The sequence below is a fragment of the Petaurus breviceps genome, unplaced genomic scaffold (genome assembly GCF_028583685.1).
Source record: "Petaurus breviceps papuanus isolate PSGF00001 unplaced genomic scaffold, PetGlider_PUasm1.0 90317, whole genome shotgun sequence".
NCBI classification, from domain to species: Eukaryota; Metazoa; Chordata; class Mammalia; order Diprotodontia; family Petauridae; genus Petaurus; species Petaurus breviceps.
Genome location: NW_027187217.1, coordinates 83,869 through 105,018, shown reverse-complemented (window position 1 = coordinate 105,018; position 21,150 = coordinate 83,869). Strand labels below are relative to the sequence as shown.

General features: G+C 50.7%; 1 protein-coding gene across 2 annotated transcripts in view; it reads right to left on the bottom strand.

The window, feature by feature from the left end:
- The window catches only part of CHID1 (chitinase domain containing 1), a 66,753-nt gene that overhangs the window by 29,251 nt on the left and 16,352 nt on the right, over positions 1–21,150 (bottom strand). For both annotated transcript variants that reach the window (XM_069107888.1, XM_069107889.1), the window contains exon 8: positions 12,658–12,750. In XM_069107888.1, the coding sequence (XP_068963989.1) occupies positions 12,658–12,750 (93 nt within the window). The remainder of the gene's footprint in view (positions 1–12,657; positions 12,751–21,150) is intronic.

Here is a 21,150-nt window from a genome sequence, read left to right as displayed (position 1 = left end):
CTCACATGGTGAATATTGATATCTATAAGCCACATAAACAGAGCTCTTTTGAGGGGTCCTGAGGCCAGAATTGGGTTAGCTTCCCAAAGGCCTCCCTTGGCCCCAAAGAGAGGCATGCCGGGAGAGGGGAGCCCTTCTGGGGCTCTGCAGGGCGCGAGCAGGGGCCCAGGGCACACTAGGCAGCCCTCAGCTGGGGCCCACCTGAGAACAGGCTGCTTTTCCCCTGGAACAAACCCCCAGGTACATTCTGCCTTTGCCACAGCCCTGGGGGTGGGGAAGGCCTGGTGGAGGGGGGGGCAGCAGTGGAGGAGGGGGACAGCCCTGCAGGGAGGGCTGGAAGCTGGGTAGAGGTGCTGGGCCAGGGCCTGCTCCCGCCCAGCTCACAGCCTGGCAGAGCAGGCCCCATAGCCAGACCTCACCCAGCTCTGGAAAACTCCATTTGCTGCAAATTGATTTTGATGGCTCAAGAGGGAGCCGGCACAGAAGCAATTCTGGGCAGCGTTAGGCTGCGGGCCTGTGCGTTCTCCTTTCCAGATTAATTTGGCTCCCCACGGAGGGTCTCTGCAGAGGCGGCATCTCCAGTCAGTCTGCAAGGGGCCTGGGATCCGAATGCACCACGCAGTGAAGCCCACCTCTGATCCCATCTGTGGGGCTGTACCGACGTCCCTTACACTCTCTGGGACTCAGTTTCCTCCCATGAAATGGGGATAATAATCCCTAGGGCTCCTGGCAGGAGGGGTCAGGAAGACAAAGTGGGACAATGAAGTCAAGGGCCAAGAATGTCAGTGGTGAGAGAGGGTGAGGGGCCCGGCTGGAAGCAGAGGGAGAGGGAGAGGACAAGGGACGGAATGCAGCCTGCGATCCCTGTAGGCAGGACAGCCAGAAGAAGCTTTGAGGGGCTATCAGTGTGTGGGGGAGGAGAGATATCAGGGGTCATTGAACTTGCCCCCCCCATCACTAAAAGCCCCTGTGACTCCCCTCCAGAAGGGCAGGGGGTGAAACAAGGAAAGAAGCCAGACAGAGAAAGCAGGCATGGCACTCCGTCCAGCCTGGGGTCTCCAGGAGCCAACGGAAGGGACACAAATGCCCTTTTCCCCAAACTTGGCAGATGGGTACAGCCTAGAAAGACAAGGGCTGCCCTCAAGCCATGGAAAGGTTCCCTGAGCAGGTGCTGGGAGAGAATGCTGGAGATCCTGTGCCAGAATAAAGCCATGTGCCCTCAGGGAGTGTCAACCACAGAGGGTGGGGGCTGCACAGGGTCCCCTGCTGCTGTGGGAGGTGCAGAAGAGCTCGGCTTCTGGGTCTTATGGGAGGTAGCTCTTGGCTCCGTTCTCTACTCCTCCAGTTGAGGGTCCTGACGAGGTGGAGGAGCCTGGTCCAGAAGGACCCCCCCAAGACGTGGGCCCCAAGAGGCCTAAGGTCAGTGCTAAAAGGGGGAAAAGGCAAGAGTCTGAGGCACAGCAGGTGGCCTTCCAGGGGGCCAGAAGGGCTGGAACTTGCAACAAGCAATGGGGCTGACGAGCTTGACTTTGATTCATGATAAAATTCTTGAGCAAAGCATGAAAAAGGATGTGTGAGCCTTCAGAAGGCCCAGAATCAAAGGGGAGGAAGAAGAGGGCTAGGCAGTTCTGGGACAGCCCACGGGGCAATGGAGAAAGGGGCTCACGACCTCCGGCTACCATGAGGAAGAGTGGAAAAATGTCCCCAGGGAGATGGAACCTGAGGTGGGGGACCAGGTGGATGGGCAGGGGGCCTCAGGCAGAATCCAAGGTGAAGTTCAGGAGGATGGGCAGGGGACCCCAGATGGAACCAGAGAGGGGTCCAGGAAGATGGGCAGGGGGCCCCAGATGGAACCAGAGAGGGGTCCAGGAAGATGGGCAGGGGGCCCCAGAAGGAACATGGGGGGGGTCCAGGAGGACAGGTAGGGGGCCGAGGTGGGGGGGGCCAGCAGGACAAGAGGATGGGCAGGGGGCCCCAGAAGGAACCTGAGGCTGGGGGGGGGGAGGCTGCTCCCATTACCCATGTCCCACCCTTCCATGGAGGATGGGTAAGGTTCCCCAGGCTGCAGAGCCAGGGATGGACTACAGACAGGGTAAGTGGGGCTCATTTCCTGGCATGTGCCTTGGAGCCCACCCTAGCTGAGATGGACCAGGCATCTAACAAGATCACTGCTGCTAAGCTTGGAATGAAATGGAGAGGGGGATGAGCAGAGGCCTCTGAGATGGGCCCTCCCCAAGGGGAAGGCTCTTGGCCATGGCCTGTCCTCCAAACCCCACTTCGGAGAGAGCCGGGATGCATCTGTCAGGAAAGGCCATCAAAGTCTGCCACAGAGGTGTCGCTAGCCAAGGCCATTGGGCATCATCAGGGCATCTGGCAGCCCAGAGAGCGCCCAGAGACCAAAGCAGCCCAACTCAACAAGTGTTTTCTGAGCATGTGTGCCAGGCCCTGTGCTTGATGCCCTCCCTGGTCTGAGGCAATGATGGCATCCTGGGGTGGAGTGTGTACCCCAGGCGAGCAGATGGAAACAGGAAAATGAGGAGGGTGAAGCACCAGCAACGAAGGCGTCAGGAAAGGCTCCCCCAAGAAGGGGGCAGCTGAGCTGCCTGGGGAGAAAGCTCCAGGAAATTCAGTGGTAAGAAAAGCTCAATTCAGCCGGCTTCCGCCACTGCCATAATTCCCCAAACCCAACTCATTAAGGGCTTCCTTCCAATCAGTCAGCATGAAGCGGGAGACAGAGACGCTAATACTGTGTCAGGGAGGCCATGAGCTAGTCCAGCCCTTCTGGAAATGAACTTGGAAAGCCACCACATTCCTCCTTCCGCCTGCCTCAGTTGCCCCACTCCGGGACATCACCTGCAAGGAATAGGCATCACCCAGACCACCAGGGAGGGGGAGCCTGCCACTGCCCCAGGCCCCTCACCCCATCTGGGGGTACAACAGAATTCTAACTCTGCCCTTGGAGACAACAGAATGAGTCTGATTCCTGGACATCAGGGACTCAAAGAAAGGTTCATCCCATGGTGGCTTCCAAACTGGAAATGAAATGGACGCCCCCATGGCACATCCTAGGTGAGGAACTCAGAGAAGCAAAGAAAGGCTGGTCGGACAGGATTGGCAGGGAAGAGTTCAGGCCCCAGTACACAATGGGCACAAAGACCCCAACAGCATCCAGGATGGGGCTGCTCCAGGGCTGTGGAAAGAGGCTGAACTGGATTAGCAATCCTGGGCCTGGGAAGATGTCAAGAAACAGGCTAAGTCATCTCTGAGACACTGGAGTTAACACATCGCTCACCACTCCAAGAAAGGAACAGCAGAAGCAGCCCAGAACTTCCCTTCAGAAGTGTGCTGAGCTCAGCCCTCACATCAGAAGGGAGGCTGGAAGAAGGAGCAAACAAAGAACTGTATCATAAAAAAGCTGTCCTAGTGACAGGGACGCTCAAGACACAAATGAACAAGAAGAGAATGGCTCCAAAATGTCCACAAGCAAAGCCTCAAAGAAAACACAGCTTGGGCACAAACTCAACTGGAATTCTTGGAAAAGAAGAAGCAAGACTTGAAAGAAAAGTTAAAACTGTTTATACATGGAATGGGAGCAGGAGAGGGAAAAAAGGGAAAAGAAATGGGAGCCAAGGAAAAATTACAGCTTGGCACCAGAGGAACAAATTTTGCCCAAGCAACAAACTCCCTGAAAATAAAAAAAGAGGACCAGAGAGAAGCCAGTGACTCCATGAGACAAAAAAAAAAAATTCAGTCAAAAGACTGACAAAAAGAAAATCTAAGGTATATCATAAGAAAAACTATTGACCTTGAAAACAATTGAAGAGAAAAAAATTTAACAATTGTCACACCATTTGAAAGCCATGGCTAAAAGAAAAAAAGAGCCTGGATATCAGATTTCAAGAACTCCTCAAAGAAACTTCCCAGATCTCTTAGAACCAGGGGGATGAAGTGGGAAGAATCCACCGGTCAACTCCTAAGTGAAACCCCAGAATGAAAACTGCCAGCACATCGAAGCTAAAACCTAGAGCTTTCATGTTTTTGTTTTGTTTTGTTTTGTTTTGTTTTTAAGCAATCGGGGTTAAGTAACTTGCTCAAGGTTACACGGCCAGTTATTTCTGGGTGTGGTGCTCAGTGTCTGAGCCCGGATTTGATCCAGGTCATCCTGACACTGGAGCCGATGCTCTCACTCGCTGAGCCACCTGGCCGCCCCTAAGCAATCGGGGTTAAGTAACTTGCTCAAGGTTACACGGCCAGTTATTTCTGGGTGTGGTGCTGAGTATCTGAGCCCGGATTTGATCCAGGTCATCCTGACACTGGAGCTGATGCTCTCACTCGCTGAGCCACCTGGCCGCCCCGAGCTTTCATGTTAAAGAAAAAACACAGTGCATGCATAATACCGAGGAGTCTTAGGATCACACATGACTTAGCAGCCACTGCTGTAAAGGGGCAGAGAGCCTGGAATACAATATCCCAGGTGGCAAAGAACAAAGGCTTACCACAGGAATCACTTACCCAGGAAAACTGAATATAATCTTATAGCGAAGAAAACTGACCTTTAAGGAAATGGAGGACTTTCAGGCATTCCTGATGAAAAGACCAGAGCTATGAAGAAACTTTGCAGTTGAAACACAGGAGTGAAGAGAAACATAAAAAGGCCAACAGGAATGAGCAGTGCACTATTAAGGACTAAACAAGGACAAAGGGCTTCCATTCTTAACCTGGGGAAATGATACACGTGCACATGTGTCATCCTCAGGGGCCAGAGAGGTAGTCCATTTAGGCCTGGGAGCAATCACTCATGTCTGGATGATTTTAAGGGAAGAATGGAAAAAATGGGAAGGGGAATGCACTGGGAGGGGAGGAAAAGCAAGGTGAAGAGAAATTATCTCACATAACGAAAGTGAACAAGCAGATATCTCTACAAACAAGGAGGGGGTGTGAGAGGGGCTCATGCTCGAACTGGCCTCTCATCTGAATTGGCCAAAGGAGGGAAGAACACACACACACACACACACACACAGAGTTGGATATGGAAACATATTCTATTCAACAAGGAAATAGGGAAAGGGAAGAAGAGGGAATTAGAGGGAGGGTTGGTACCTACGGATATACAAAAATATCCCAAGAATGTGAATCAGAGACCTGTCCATCCATTGGGGAATGCTGACCAAGCTGCGGGCTATGGATGTCATGGAACTCTACTGTGCCACAAGAAATGATGCAAGGAATGGTTTTGGAGAAACCTGGGAAGACTTATATGAACAGATGCAAAATGAAGGGAGCAGAACCGTGGGGCAGGTTACATAATGACAACAATATGGTAAAAACAAAGAAAGTGGAAAGACTTAGGAATGAGGTGCCAACGTCCCCATCACAGGGAAGCTGCTGCTGCTGGCCCTGGGGCGCACAGGAAACAAGGAGGCTTGAGAAGGGCCCCTGCCCCAGAGTCTCCCCGCCCATTGGCAGAGTGAGATTCTGACTCTACCTCCGGAGAGCCTCTCTGCTCCTAGGGCTGTGAAGTAGCAGGCTCGGGTTCCATGGTCTCTGACCTCCCTCCTGACTCAGATATCCAGGAGCCAATGACTACAGCATTTGCTTTATTAACCAGAGATAAACTGTGGGTCCCTTGAAAGCTTAGAGAACAAGAGCAGACACAAAGAGACAGCTAAGCTAGCCCCCAATCCCCGTTCCATCCACAGTCAGCCCAGCCCCCTGAATATCAACAGTGAGAGTGAAAGAGGAGAAATGCTGAGGTGACCTGGTGCGCCACGGGAGTGAACAAGGAGGTGGGGGAGGGAGGGAGTCAGGGGAGCTCGATGGCCTTGTCCCTCATCATACTCAGTGCCCTGGACAAGGAAGGAGAGAAATGCTTCTGAAGTCAAGTGTGGCTTCTTGGGCTGCTGTTCCAGAGCCCCCCTCTCTCAGGGCTCTGAGAGGGTCTCTCATCCTGAATTCACAGCCTCTCCAGTCCCCAGAGGCCCTCTCATGGATCCCCAGGAATTCCAGGGGCCACCAAGGCCCCAACAATGCTGAACCTCATCTCTATGTCTCATCTCCATGGGTTCCCCTGGGAAAGGAGACTTTAGGAGAACATTCATAGAGACCACAAAGACCATTCCAGCAACAGCACATATTCCTGGACTGTGAAAGTCTGCATTCTCCTAGACAGGGTTCAGCACTGCTGAGTGGGAAATGAAGCACTCCACTCCCTCCTTGTACTTTAACATGGCACCAGACTAAAGAACAGACATGAGACTGAGTTCTCCGAACTGTTTCTCACTCAGGGAGAAGATTAGATGAAATTCAGTCCCAACACAGAAGCTGAGGGAGGGGGCCCCACAGATGCCTCTGGTTTTCCTGAATCTGCAAGGTCTAGTACTGGGCTGGACACAGACCTTGGTAAGCAGGTCCGTGCTCCAGGAGAGAACTGAGGCATCGGAGGTCAAAGGGAGGCTGAAGCACAGGTCTGGGGGCTGCCAGGCCAAGGGAGAGGCGGAAGGACAGTCGGGGACTCAGGTAAGGGGATGTCAGGATTCTCTTCTCGAACATGGAGGTGATGCCAAGACCGAGTCTGAGCATGTCTGAGGTGGCTTTTAGGACACTTCTCTCACCTGCTTTTCCTCCTTCTCAGCTTCCTTTGCTGGCTCGCCATCCACCACTGCCCCCTGCCTGTAGGCACCCCCAGGGCCCCACCCTGGGCCCTCTGCTCTTCCTCCCCATTTATCCTGCTTCAAGGGGGAATCTCATCAGCTCCCAGGGATTCAATGAGCATTTCCATGCTGATGACTCAAGTCTACCTGTCCAGCCCTGGCCTCTCGGCTCGACTTTGAATCTCCAGTCTCCAGCTGCCTACTAGACATTCATCTTCAGCTCCATACGTCCAAGACTGAACTCAGTCTTCCCCAAACTCCCTACCCCTTTGGAGACTTCCTGCCCTCCCCCCACTTACCCAGGCTTGCAGCCCAGGGGCCTCCTCAGCTCCTTCTGGCCTCTCAAGCCTGCCACATGACATCTGTTACCTAGGCCTGGCCTTTCCACCTTCACCACATCTCCCCAGTAGTCCTTCTCTTCTCTGACTCTGCCCCCACCCTGGTGAGGGCTCTTGGACTCCTGCAGTAGCTGCAGAAGGGTCTGCCTGTCTCAAGCCTCTCCCTGCCTCTCCAGTCTGTTCTCCACCTAGCTATCAAAGTGGTTTTCGTAAAGTGCAGGTCTGACCATGTCAGCCCCTACTCAGTGCCCTCCAGTGGCTCCCTGTCACCTCTGGGAGCAAATATGAAATCTTCTGTTTGGAGGTAGAGTCAATGTGTGGGAGCAGTAGGAACCCTAGCACCCCCATCAAGCCTATTCCAAAAACATCTATACAAACACAACAGACTGAATTCTAACTGGGAAAACCAGGACAAAGTCACAGTGAGTCCATTTTTTCCAGTCCAGGGTGGTTTAGGGGGATGGACAGAAAGGTCTGTGGACACGGGAGATGGGGTCTGGCCAGGAGCCCATCTGTGCCAGTGGGACTGAAAGAACCGAAACTGGACAGGAAAGGATCTCGGGGCACCCCTAACTATCAAAGGGTGTTCTGGGATCCCTTCTGCCATCTAGTGCCATTTGGCAGCTCAGTCAACCACTGCCGAGTTCTCAGTTGGAAAGGGGGAATCTACAAACAGGGCAGCGACAATCAGTCTCTAGCGCACTCCGGTTGTGCGCTGAGCAGGGGCAAGTTTAGAAATGAGTGAGGCCTCTGAACCCTGCAGCGGAGCAGCTTTGGCTCTCACCTGCAGCCCAGGAGAAGCAGGGGTGGAGCGGGGGGAGGAGGAGGCCCACACCAAAGCCTGTGTTGTCTCACTAAGCTACTGGTTCCTCCTGGAACCTAACCCACTTCTGAGGGGCATCAGATCTCAATCAATGCTTTCACTTGGATGAGAAGCGGTCTGAATCTGTGAGTTCTTTCAAGATGACCCCCACAACAAACCATGAAACAGCAACAACATTATACTTTAGGATCACTGAAAACCTGAAGTCCCCTAACCTGAGCTATGAAAACAGCAGGAGGATATTAGAAGACAGAAGCTTGGGCCAGACACCCCCCAAGAGGTGAGCAAAGCACCTACTAATGTCAAGTCCAAAGTCAAATGGGCCGGGAGAATGACCAAACAAAAAGAGAGGAGAGAAAAGAAAAGGAAAAAAACCCAGCATATAGAGCTATTATAGTGACCAGCAAGCTCAACACAAACACAGATGAAGATAATGACTCCAAAGCATCTACAAGCAAAGACTCAAAGAAAACTGAAGCCTGGACAGAACTCCTGGAAGAAGTCAGTCAAGAGTTTAAAAAAAAAAGGTCAAAAATAATTTAAAAAACCAAATAAAACCAGTAGGGGAAAAATGGAAACAGAAATGAGAGCTATGGAAGAAAAATATGAAAAGAGAATTAAAAATTTGACACAAGAGGCATAAAACCTTGCCCAGTAAAATAACTCCTTGTAATGTAATTCCAAGGAAAGGTAACTTCCCAAGGTTCAAAATACCAGCATAGGTGCTCTCCTATTTTATTCAGTGACAAATTAAGAACAGAGAAGATCAAAATAGGACATCATTCAAAATACAGCATTTACTAAGTGTGATTAAATAATCTCCAAGTACTACCCCACCCCAGGACCTTACATTCATTCAATCAATTACAAAGCCCCTGTTCTAAATACTACTCCACCCCTAGGCTGTACCTTCATTTAGTCCATCACAAAGCCCCTCTTCTCAAATGGAGATTAGTTTCCAATCATAAGTAAAGTACCTTCATTTGTCAATCACAGAGCACAAAAAGGTCAAAAGTTCCCCACCCCTGGATCACAACTAAATCTGCCCCAGAGTTACAACAAGTTTAAGCACAGCACTTAATACCCAAATGGAGGTCTTTTCTTCATCTAGACACAGAGGCAAGTTCTCAGCAATCTTTGTTCCTGGGGAGACAAAGCTTAGCAAGGCCACAAGATACATTGCCAGTCTCTTCATTAATTTATTCTCTGTCTGCAGAACAGTCCTAGGACCCCTGAAAACATTAGCAAAACCTTCTTCCAGGATTTCTGGTAAACATACAACAAGAAAATCCTTCTTCAGGGCTTCTGAACCAACAGCAAGGTTCCAAGCCTCTGCAACAACAGCACTGTCCTTCAACAGTGGACAAATCTGGCAAAACAACATCAAAACAGACAGACAAAGTACCAGCATAACAGCCATGTCTCCTCAGTCCTTGGCAGCTCTGGGTGGCAGGCCTCAAAAATCCTGGGCAATTCAAAGTGGCCCTCAGCAATCCTCTCAGTCTCTCTCTGCCTCCAAAAGGGTGCTGCTTCCAAAAAGTTCTTCTGTCTCTCTCGTGTCTCTCCAAATCTACGTCACCAGCTCCTCCCAGTCCAGCCCTCTCTTTTCACATCAACAAGTCCATCCCACAGGTGGGATTAACAAACTCTGGATTTTAACACAATCAAACCAAAAACCAAGCCAATACAGGGGAATCTTTAAATGCCATTACTATTACACTCCTTGAGAATTAGAATATATTAAACAGAAGCTAATGACTCCATGAAACATCAAGAAATATTAAAACAATGTCACAAGACAGAAAAATAGAAGAAAATGTGAAATATCATGTGGTAAAAAAAAAATACTGACCTGGAAAACAGATCAAGGAGAGATAATTTAGGAATCAATGGACTACGTGAAAGCTCTGATTTAAAAAAGGCCTAGACATAATAATTGAAGAAATCATATAAGAAAAATGCCCAGATTTCTTAGAACCAGAGGGCAAAGTAGAAATAGAAAGAATCCATTGATCAAAGAAATCCAAAATGAAAACTCCCAGGTACACTAGAGCCAAATTCCAGGGCTCTCACATCAAGGAAAAAATACACCAAACAGCCAGAAAGAAATAATTCAAATACCTAGGAGCCACAGTGAAGATCACACAAGATTTAGCAACCACCATTATAAAGGAGCAGAGAGCTGAGAATACGACATTCTGGAAGGCAAAGGGTCTAGGGTCACAACTAAGAATAACCTACCTAACAAAACTGAGTATTATCCTACTGAGAGGGAAATGGACATTTAGATAGAATAGGAGACTTCCAAGCATTCCTGATGAAAAGACCAGAGCTAAATAGAAAATATGACATTCAAACACAGATCTCAAGGGAAGCATAAAAAAATAAAGTAAGTGAACAAGGGACTAAATAGGATTAAATTGTTTACATTCTTATAGGGGAGAGGATACAAGTATCCCCTCAGAACTCTCATAATCAGGGGTGACAGAAAGAGTCTGATTAGACAGAAGGCCTAAGTTATTCTATTATGCTCTGATGATCTTAAAAGAAGAATGAAAGCAGTGTGAAGAGGAATATATTGGCAGGGGGGAGAAGAGAGAGGAAGAACCGGGAAAACCGTCTCATATAAATGTGGTACACAAGCAGCAGGCTGTTTTACTACAAAGGAGAAGGAAGTAGAGGGGAGCAGGACACACTTGAACCCAACTGTTACATGAGCTGGTCGAAGAAAACATACACACAAACACATACAACACAGATGGGTACAGAAGGACGTCTTATTCGACAGAAAAACACGAGGAAACAAGACTAAGGGAAAGCAGGAGTAATCAGACGGAGAATAGATTAAGGGAGAGACTAGTCAGAAACAAACCAAACACTTAAAGAGGAGGCAGGGAAAAAAAGAAAAGGAAAAATTTAAGAAAATAGAATAGAAGGTAGTATACAATTAATGATCCTAACTGTGAATGCTAATGGGATGGACTCCCCATGAAACAGAAGAAGACAGTGTACTGGATTAGAAACCAGAATCCAACAACATATCGAAGAAACACACTTGAAACAGAAGGTTAAACTAATGGTCTGGATCAGAATCGATTGTGCTTCAACTGAAGTAGAAAAGGCAATGGGGTAGCAATCATGATCTCAGACAAAGCAGAAGAAAAAAAAGACCTAGTTACAAGTAAAAAACAAGGAAACTGCATTTTGCTAAAAGGCACCATAGACAGTGAATGAACACTTATTCTAAATACACCAAATGTGAATTCTTAAGGAAAAAGTAAAATGAGTTACAGGAAGAAATAGACAGTAAAACTATAATAATGGAAATCTAATGAAAACAGAAAAGAAAGGTCCTGAATAGAATTTTGGAAAAGTTAGATATGGTAGAATTCTAGAGAATATTAAATGAAAATAGAAAGGTTATGCATGGCACCTCAAAAAACATATATTAGAGCACAGAAACCTTGCAAACAAATAGAGAAAAGTAGAAATATTAATATAAAATCTTTTGCCATTCATAACCAAAAATAATTTAATAAAGAGCTTTTGAAACAAAGATTAAAAGTTGTAAACTACTTTAATCCTAAAGAATGAGTGGGTCCAGGAACAAGTCATAAAAATAAACAATAATTTGACTGGTGATAACAGTGAGACAACATATCAAATTTGTGGGATGTAGCCAAAGAAGTATTTGTGAAAATGTTTATTTCTAAATACCTTCACCAATAAAAGAGAGAAAAAGCAGATCAATAAATTGGACATTCAACTAAAATAGCTAGAAAGCCAACAAATTTAAAACTCCCAATTAAACATCAAAAGAGAAGCCATGAAAATCAGAGGAGAGATGAACACAGGTCCCTCCCCATCTCTAAATGTGCAGGCGCCAGGGCCCTGCTGGCGCCCACCAGCCCAGAGTTGCAGGATCCTAAGGGAACCTGGGTCAAAGTGGCAGCCTCCAGCCAGGTCAATGCTATTCCACCATGAGGAGGCCCACCTCCTTAGCACACTGACCACTCACCAGGCTCCTGCATGAGCTCTCACTGACAAACACTGGCTGTGGGTGGGTCTTGCCACATCTGGAAAGGTCCCTGCAAGGGTATGAGGGGCAGGGGAAGAAGGTATGCTCTGGGAGGTCAGGCTCTAAGGGGGCAGAATTCCCGGCATCTGTGCTAAGCCCTGTCTCCATTTGAGGGCTCACTGGTAAGCACTGAGGGTCCTCCTAAGAGTCCCACAGCTGGGGAAGATGAGGAGGGATGAGCACTTTTTAATCACCAGGCATACTGTTTACATTTGTTGACAGCTGTTTACAACAGTCACCTCCCTTGAAGAGCCTGTGAAGGGTGGGGGCAGCACAAGTGCCAGAGCCCCTTTCCCTTTTCAGGGGCCACTGGCACCTGGTGCCTATGTTTGCCAGTCTCCAGACAGACCCAACACATTGCTTCTTTTTTTTTTTTTTTGGAGGAGGGAAGGAAGGGCAATTGGGGTTAAGTGACTTGCCCAAGGTCACATAGCTAGTAAGTGTTAAGTGTCTGAGGCCGCATTTGAACTCAGGTCCTCCTGACTCCAGGGCTGGTGCTCTATTCACTGCGCCTCCTAGCTGCCCCCCAGCACATTGCTTCTTAAGGAGCTTTGAAGGGCACTCCACGGGCCCTGAACATCTTTCAGAGATTCTCAGGGATGCGCATCCAATGCCTGCCCTGAAGCTTAGCCTTTGAGAGGGCCCCAGAGCTGGTCCACGAGAGCTCTTTCTCACTCACACATGAGCCCCCAGACAAGGCTCAGGACAAACCTTCCAGCGCTGAGATAATGAGCCAGGAGGGAAAGCCCATGTTATCTCTCTACTCACCCTGGGACAATGGTAGCTGGGGCCACCAGGATGATCAGCAGCTGGGCCTGATGCAAAGCCTCCACCACATGAGTCAGGGTGTGCAGGAGATCTCTGAAAAAGGTAGGACACATTTCATCCCAAAGCACATGGGACACCATGGGCAGCACTGCTCCTTACCAGACCCAGCTGGAGGAGGGGCTCCCTTCCATCCCCTTCTTCCCAGACTCCTGGGGGCACCTGGGCATGGGCACAATCCCTGCCCTCCTGGGATAAAGGGAGAAAGCCCCTACTGGGACAGACTGTGTGCACCTCCTCCCTCTTTCTGCCTCAGTGCCTTCCTTTGCAAAAAAGAAGTGTGGATGGATGAGATCAGAGATCCTGGAGGTCAGGGGCTCGCCTTTTTTACATCATGGACCCCTCCGTCAACCCAGACAAGTCAGTGATTAGACACCTCCTATGTGCCAAGGACACAAGAGGGACAAGACCGGTCTGCTCTACAGCTCTGCATCGGTTTGATGGGGAAGGCCCATTACCCATTTGTCAGAATGTTTTTAATTGTGGGAAATACAGCATGGGGTATTACTGAGGAAGAGTTCTGTGGAAATCGTTCTTAAAACGTCTTTCTTCAAAGTGGGTTCCCAACCACAGGCCAAGGGGTCCAAGAGTCCTACACCTGCGAGGAGTCTGAAACATGCATCATTGCCTCTGATCCTCTGGAGGCCACGCATCCCCAAAAAGAGCCTCTCAGCCTGACCAGTGGCCTTTCAGCAGGTGGAAGCAGTCCTTCCAGGTTCTGTCCTCTGGTGCCACGTGACTCATGTCTCCTCTGGCCCTTTCCTAAATGCTCCTTTAACTCATCATAGGGACAAGCAGGGATCCCCGGGATCTTCCACTGGCCACTTCCCACCGTGCTGACAATGAACCAGGAAGCACCACTCATCCATTCTGAACGCACCTGACCGCATGACTGTCTGCTCCACAAGCCAAGTATGAGATGTGCTGTGCTAAGATCTAACAGACATCTGCTCTTTGTCATCTAGACAGGCACCAATCATCTCTCCAATGGCGCATTCTGTGTTTTGCCCAGGAATCAGTCAAGCTCACTGGCTTGGTATGCCATTTCTGGGACTTTCCCCCTCCTTTTTTTTTGAAACAGAGACAACACTTGCCCTTCCCTGACCTTGCAGACATTTATGTTTCATTCTAAGCCAGACCCTGTGGGAAGTCTCTGTCTCACCATTCGTCCCAGAGGCATAGGAGGAGCTGGTGGCGGAAGCTCCAGGGAAGGACGGAGCTCCACAGGAATGAGGAGTTCCAAGAAGTTCTACTGCGACAAAGTTGGCACAGGGTCTTGGCACGTGGGCAGGAGCTGCTGCCAACAGGGGAAAAGCATGTAACATGTTGGGGGAGCTTCCTGTGGCCTTGCCCTGGCTCTCTCCTTGCCCACCCGGTGTCAAGGGGTAAGGGTGACCTACCCAAGAGGACAGACTTGAACCCAATCAGGCAGAGGCTGCACATGTGTGTGTGCCAGGCTAAACTGGCAGCAATGATGGTGGCTTCCTCATCAGGGCACCTGGATTCAAACCCCGCCCCTGCTCCCCATTCTGTGAAAGGAGGGGCCTGGGCCTCCTGGAAGGCCACAATTTAGGAGAAAGGAAACAAAACCTAAATTTTTCTTAAAACAGTCCAGGTTCTACAGAAATTCAGTGTCTCACTCTATTAGTCTGAATGAGTGAGGTTTGTGTGGGGAACCTCTCCCCCAACCATGTCCCGAGTCTCAGGTCTGGAAGGTCCAGCCTGCAGATGGCATGGCCCCAGGAAGGAAGCCAATGATTTCCCCTCATTGCCCACAGGAGTGAAAGGACACAGTAGCTGTCTTCCCAGTATCTGATGGGCCCATCAGCCTGCTTCAGACAGCCCTCCCCATTGAGGAGCTATCACCAGATGGGGACACGCTGGGGGCTCCAGCAGAGACAGCGATACTTGTTTGGACACCAGGTCAGACTCTTGGACCCCTTGGGGGGAGGAGGCACAGGCTCTCCCTTCCAGGGGCCTCTGTGGCAGCCCAAGCCACCCCCTCAAGTCTTTCCAAGCACTCACTGGCAGCCACCTTGAGGCTGTGCTTGCTGCCATCTTCTGAAGGTGCCCACTTGGGGGTGCAATGGGAAGTCTGGTCCTCACTCTCCTCCCTGAGGGCAGAATGACAGCCCTAAGCCAGGCACTATCATGGCCCCAGGGGTGCAGCAGCTCATGGAAGGGAAGCAGGGTGGGGTACAGCAGGAAGACCTCAGGACTCCTGAACCACTGGGCCTCGCCCACACTTCAGCTCCTCCCACGTTACCCTCTGACACCACCCCCCAATCTTCTTGGGCCCTGCTTTCACTCCCTTCACTCCCTCAGCAGCCAAGCATGGGCTCAGGGCTTCGGATGGCCACAAGCCAGGCCCATAACTCTGCCTTCCGCACCACCTGGGGGAAAGGAGGATGGGTTGCTGGGCAATCTGGGGGACTCTGGGGCCAGGGAAGAGAAAAGCTTGAGCCAAAGGCCCCAAAAGAACAGCGCCCTGAGCCCCAGCAGGGATTGTGTTGGGACCAGGAAAGAGGAGAAAACTGGCTGAATAACAGTGCCTGGGCCCAAGAGGAGGCCCAGGACAGACCATGAACACTGGGAGGGTATCAGGGATGGGGGCTTGGATGGCCCTCTGCCCACCTCCTGGGAGCTGGCTCTGACCAAACAGGCAAAGTGGGCTTGCCCACAGCCCCTACTGTTCCTGAAGAACACTCTCACATCCCCCTGAACTTTCTCTTCTCCAGGGGAAACACCCCCAAGTCTCTTCTGCCAATCCTGCTGCAGTAACTCCAGGCCTCTCCCTAGCCTTTCGGTCTTCTCTTAACTGCCAGCAGGGTGTAATGGGAATGTAAATTTGGAAGATCTTCCCTGCCCCTAGGCTAGAGTGCACCTGGAGCCTGGGGTGGGAGGCTTGTTTTTCAGTAGATACTTTTTGATTGGCCAGTGGGTCAATAAGGTTGTTACATTCTCTGAGCCAGGAGAAGGCTATATAAGCCCTGATGTGTAGCTCTGTTTTGGGGCTCACTTTGAGAAGTGTTGTGTGATTTGATCAGATGAAACTGTGGGAAGCCGTTGTCCTGAGGCCCCCCCCCCTTCGAAAAACCCAGATGTTGGTTTGGTATGGATGTAATGGTTGGACAGTTTGGAAATCTGTCTACTTGATCTGTTTCTGTCTTGATAATTCTGCCTGTATATTCTGAAGTTCAGGGTGCTGACCTTTTTCCCCTGAACTAGGTAAAGGATACATATGTTTGACTGATTAAAGTAAGCTTGTTAACCCATTTTGAGTTGCATTCCTTTAACAAAGCAGATCCAAGAACCTGTGTTGGCAGCAAACCCTGGGGACGCTGGGGTGCTTGCCGCTACACAGGGACAGAAGGGGAGGGCCGCGAGGATGAGCCTTGAGCTAGCGCTATGTGCTGTGCCCGTGCTGAGCACTAGCACATCATCCCCTTTGAAGCTCACAATAACCCTGTCAGGAAGGTGCTGTTAGGATCCCCATGGGGTTCACTCAGACCCCCGGGTTCTTTTTCAGACAAACTGCTGTCCTGCCACGCCTTTCCCACTAGGACACAGGCCATTTCAGGAGCCCAGTTATGCCCTGAATTATGTTATCATGAGGGCAGCTCCCTTGTGCCTCTGCTGGGTCGTGTTCTGCACTGGGTATTAGGCCCAGGGCACTGTTCTCTCCTTCCCCTGTCTTGTGGGCACCCGCTCTCTTGCCCGGGCCTGGTTTGGTCCTCCCCTTTGGAGCTGACCTCCCCAGGGCCTGGGACCATGCTTGGAAAGCACTCAGCAGGCATTCTGTGAATGCTTACCCCCTCCCCCGGCCATAGTCTGAGCAGGAGAGCTCACAGCCACCAGGCCCCACCTGGGCTCTTAGTCTGCCCACACCACCAGGGCCAGCAGTCACTAGTGGCCTCAAAGGGCCCTGGAGCAAATGTTTAGAAAGAATCTGGAGGAGCACAAGCTGCCCTACCAAAGCCTGATGAGAAGCCAGGGCCAGGCATAGGAGGGAGAGAGGAAATGCTGGGGAACACAGAAATTCTGTTTCATAACCGGCACCACCTCCAAGGCAGCAGCTACGGAGCACCTGCAGGGATGGTCTCCAGCCAGTTGGGGTTCAGAGTCTGTCCCAGGTTGAGGGGGGCCAGAAGGCTCTGCCGACCCAGGATTCCCTGCTCTTCTCCTCAAGATTCTGAGTTTTCTTTCCCTCAGTCCTGGCTGGGCCCCTGCCCCTGCTGGTGGCCAGTCTACTTCCTGAAACGAAAGGCTTTGGGGAGCCTCACACTGAGCAAAGTTGTCTCATTTCAATCAGGAATCGTCCATTGGTGCTATTTCACTGACTGCCTAACACCCTGAAACAGAAATGAATTATGGCAAATCTTTGCTCAATAGATTAGTTTTTCTGTTTTTGAAGGGCAATTGGGGTTAAGTGACTCGCCCAAGGTCACACGGCTAGTTTTTGTGTGTGTGTGTGTGTGTGTTAAGTGTCTGAGGCTAGATTTGAACTCTGTTCCACCTGAATCCAGGGCCAGTGCTCTATTCACTGCACCACCTAGCTGCAGCCAGATTTGTTTTTCAAGGAGGAGGAGGAGGAGGAAGGGCCAGCAGAGGTTTCTCTCCACTCTCACTCCCCCCAGCTAAGAAGCTGCCTGAAGGTCAGGATGGCAGAGCTGCAGTGCTCTGGGGCTGGGGGTAGGGGGGACAGGGTGGTCTGAGCCAGGACAGGATTATCTAGAACACTCCGCCCAGGCACCCATCCCCATCTGACTTCCTGTGGAGCCTCAAGTGGCCTGCGCCGCTTCTGCCTCTCCCTCTCCCTGTACAGCATGCTACAAGCCTCCAGGGCCGGAATGTTGATGGGACTTGAAGATCCTCCCCAGTCATTAACAGGCCCCATGTGGAGCAGATTAGGGGAGGCTTGTTTTTCAGGAAGGCCCATGTCTCTTGTTGCTTTGTAATTAGGCATTGGATCAGGAGGGTTGTGATGCCTCTGACCCTGAAGCAGGGCATATATACTCTGAGGTCAGCATTTTGCTTTGGGTCTCACTCACTGGAAGCGTTCTCGTGATTTGACCAGATGAGACTCTGGGTAGCTTTTAAGGAGCACCGGGCTCCCCCCCTGCCTTCCCCCCCCCCACCTCTGAAAAACCTAGATGTTGGTGCCTCTCTCTGGTAGCTATGTATGTATTGCTTTGGTCAGACAGTTGGATCTGTCTGTTGGTCTTTATTTCTCTGCTTGTATTTTCTCTATTTTCTTTGTTTGGATTTTCTCTGAAGTTCAGAGTGCTGATTTTTCCCCAAAATTAATAAATGTAATTAAAAAGATTTCTGACCCCTTGAACAACTATCTTTCCCAGTAAAGCAGATCTATGAGCCTGTGCCAGCAGTCATGCTGGGGGTGCCAGTGAGGTTGCTGCTCCAAGTGCCTGGAGGCAGCCCCCGCGTCTTCCCCACCCCTCCCAAGGCCAGAGTCTTCTCCTGACTCTTCTGGATGCTCCCCCACCTCTCAATGGCCTCCCCAAGCTCTGGCACCAGAATTGCACACAATCCTCCAGACGGTTTTGAACAAGGGCGGGGGGCAGCAGGAACTTGAGAACATGCAGGCTTGTGTGGCCGCTGTGCCGCTGTGTCGCTGACCCAGTCACAGCTTCCCAACCCTGCAGCCAAACCTCCTGATTCTGCTCTTGTCAAGCTGAATTTCTGAACCCAAGCGTCAGCCTTTGCACTGGTCCCTATTAAACTGCACTTGCTTAGAGTGGGTGCAGTGCCCAAGCCTGGCCTGTGGATCCTGGCCCTGTTACAGCAGGTTAGCTCTTTCTCCCAACTTGGTGTCACCTCACAAAGTTGGCGAGCACGCCCGCACTGGTAAAAATGTCCCTCCCACTGGCACAGAGACTGCCTATCAAGCAGACATGGCGCTGTTAGTGACAGACCCTGAAGGCTGCTTCCATCTCACCTTCTTCCAGAATGGTCTGAGGCTGCCCAGATGCTCTGGGGACATGTAGGAACATGCATCAACAGCACTGCTTGGTGCTCCCATCAAACATGGGCAAAGCCAGGCCGCCTCTGAGTGGTCCCACGTTTTGTTGCAGAGCTGGCAGACAAAGCCCTTGGTCTCTTTTTGAAAACAGGGATGTTTGCGCTTTCTGAGCTTGGCTGCTCTCCACAAAGGTCACCAATGGCATCCTCGTTGTCCCTGCTGAAGAGGCCAGGGAGAACGGACTCGTTCATGCCATGAGAGGCTCTTTCTGACTCTTCTTGGGGATCAACTCCCTACGACACATTTCTGCTTGGGTTTGGAATGTGTGCCTGGGAGAAAGGGCCATCTGTGCCTTAGGCAGCCCTGACCATCAGGAATGAGGGACATCTGCCGGGCTTAGCTCCAAGGTCGTTTGGCCAGCAGCCAGAGGGGAGAGGGGCTCTCATGGGCCCTTTCTACATCCTGCTGAATGGCTTCTTGCATCCATGTTCTAGACCCTCAAACCCACCTAGAAGAGCTCACCAGCCCCTAAGTCAGCCCAGGCAACTGACAAGGTGCCAGAAGCAAGAATGAGGACTTCCAGGCTGGGGCTGAGCAGGGCTCCCAAGGCCCTGGACGGCAGAACTAATATCTCGGCACAGCCTGCCTACTCCCCAGGACACAAGGACAGGGCTGCGGCTCTTTGTGGTCTGTTCCCACCTTCTCCAAGGCCTGGCTCTGATCCTCTGGGTTGCCTAGACCTGCTCCACAGTTTTGTTTTTTATAAATAGAGGCCAAAGGAGCTAGAAAGGACGTCAGAGGGAAGGGCATGTGGCCCAAGCCTCTGGCTGGAGGAAAGTGAAGAGGCCCTGCGGTGGTCAGCGGTGAGCTCCCCATCATGCAGGGCCGTGGTGTGAGTGGGAGCAGGGCCTTTGTGGGCCCCGGCCTCTACACGTGTCCCAAGCGCTCAGCGTGAGTACACAGTGATGGAGCGTTCCAAGTGCTTCGCAGGCTGCTACAGCAGTGCCTCCAGCATGTTCCCCCAAAGTCCTCTTCTCTCCCCTCACACAGCCCACTGGCCACCCGAGCTCGGACCCTCCTCACCTCTTATGGGGCTGTCCCTTATCTTGGACCAGGGCCACCGAGGGATGCAGGCCCTTCACAACCTGGCCTAGAGCTCTCCAGCCTGATCTGATGCACTCGGGAATGCAGTTAGTGCTAAAGAAATTCATTTGTTCGTTCAAGTCCTCTCCCTCCCTCCAAGCCAAGCTGCACATATTCCTAAATATCCTACCCCATCAATTCAACCTAACTCATCTTTATTAAGCACTAACTGCATGCCAGGCCATCTCTGCCCACCAGGGGCTGACATTCAGAGAACTGCAGAGTAATCTGAGAAAGGGAGAGCACACTATTGAGTGAGAGGAGATGGGTGGTATATGAGCCGAACCCTGAAGGAGACCAGGGATTCTAGAGAAGGAGGTGAGGAGTAAAACATGCTGGGCACAGGGAACAGGGGACAGCCCGGGCAAAGGTGCAGAGGAGGGAGAAAAAAAGAGTTCAGGGAATGGGTCTACCTCCTAACCACCAGGGAAGACACTCCCCACAGACACAGAGATACACAAACATATGTCATGTCTCCCTGCTAGACTCTCAGCTCACTCAAAGTAGGGAGCCATATTCTCAATACTCTGTGGCCCTGGCACTTAGCACAGTGTCTGGTAAGCACTAAATACCCATAGAACTAGGGGTCTGTCAGTCAGACTGTCTGCCTTCCTTTCTTTCCATCTTCCCGCATGTCTGTCTGTTCGTCTGTAATAAGAATGTAAATTTTAAACATCTTCCCTGCCCCTAGGCTAAAGTGCACCTGGAGCCTGGGGTGGGAGGCTTGTTTTTCAGTAGATACTCCTTGATTGGCCAGTGAGTCAATAAGGTTGTTACATTCTCTGAGCCAGGAGAAGGCTATATAAGCCCTGATGTGTAGCTTTGTTTTTGGGACTCGCTTTGAGAAGTGTTCTGTGATCTGATCTGAATTCTGGGAAGCCGTTGTTGAGAGTCCCCCGGCTTTGAAAAACCCAGGATGTGGAAACCCAGATGTTGACTGGGTATGGATGTAATGGTTGGACAGTTTGGAAATCTGTCTACTTGATGTTTCTGTCTTGATAATTATGCCTGTATACTTTGAGGTTCAGGGTGCTGACCTTTTTCCCCTAAACAAGGTAAACGATATGTCTGACTGATTAAAGTAAGCTTGTTAACCCATTTTGAGTTGCTTTCCTTTAACAAAGCAGATCCAAGAACCTGTGGTAGCTGCAAACCCTGAGGACGCTTGGGGTGCTTGCCGCTACATCGTCTTATCTCCATTTCTTTCCATCTGCCGGTGTGTCTGTCCATCCGTCTCCATTTCTTTCCATCTGCCGGTGTGTCTGTCCATCCGTCTCCATTTCTTTCCATCTGCCGGTGTGTCTGTTCATCTG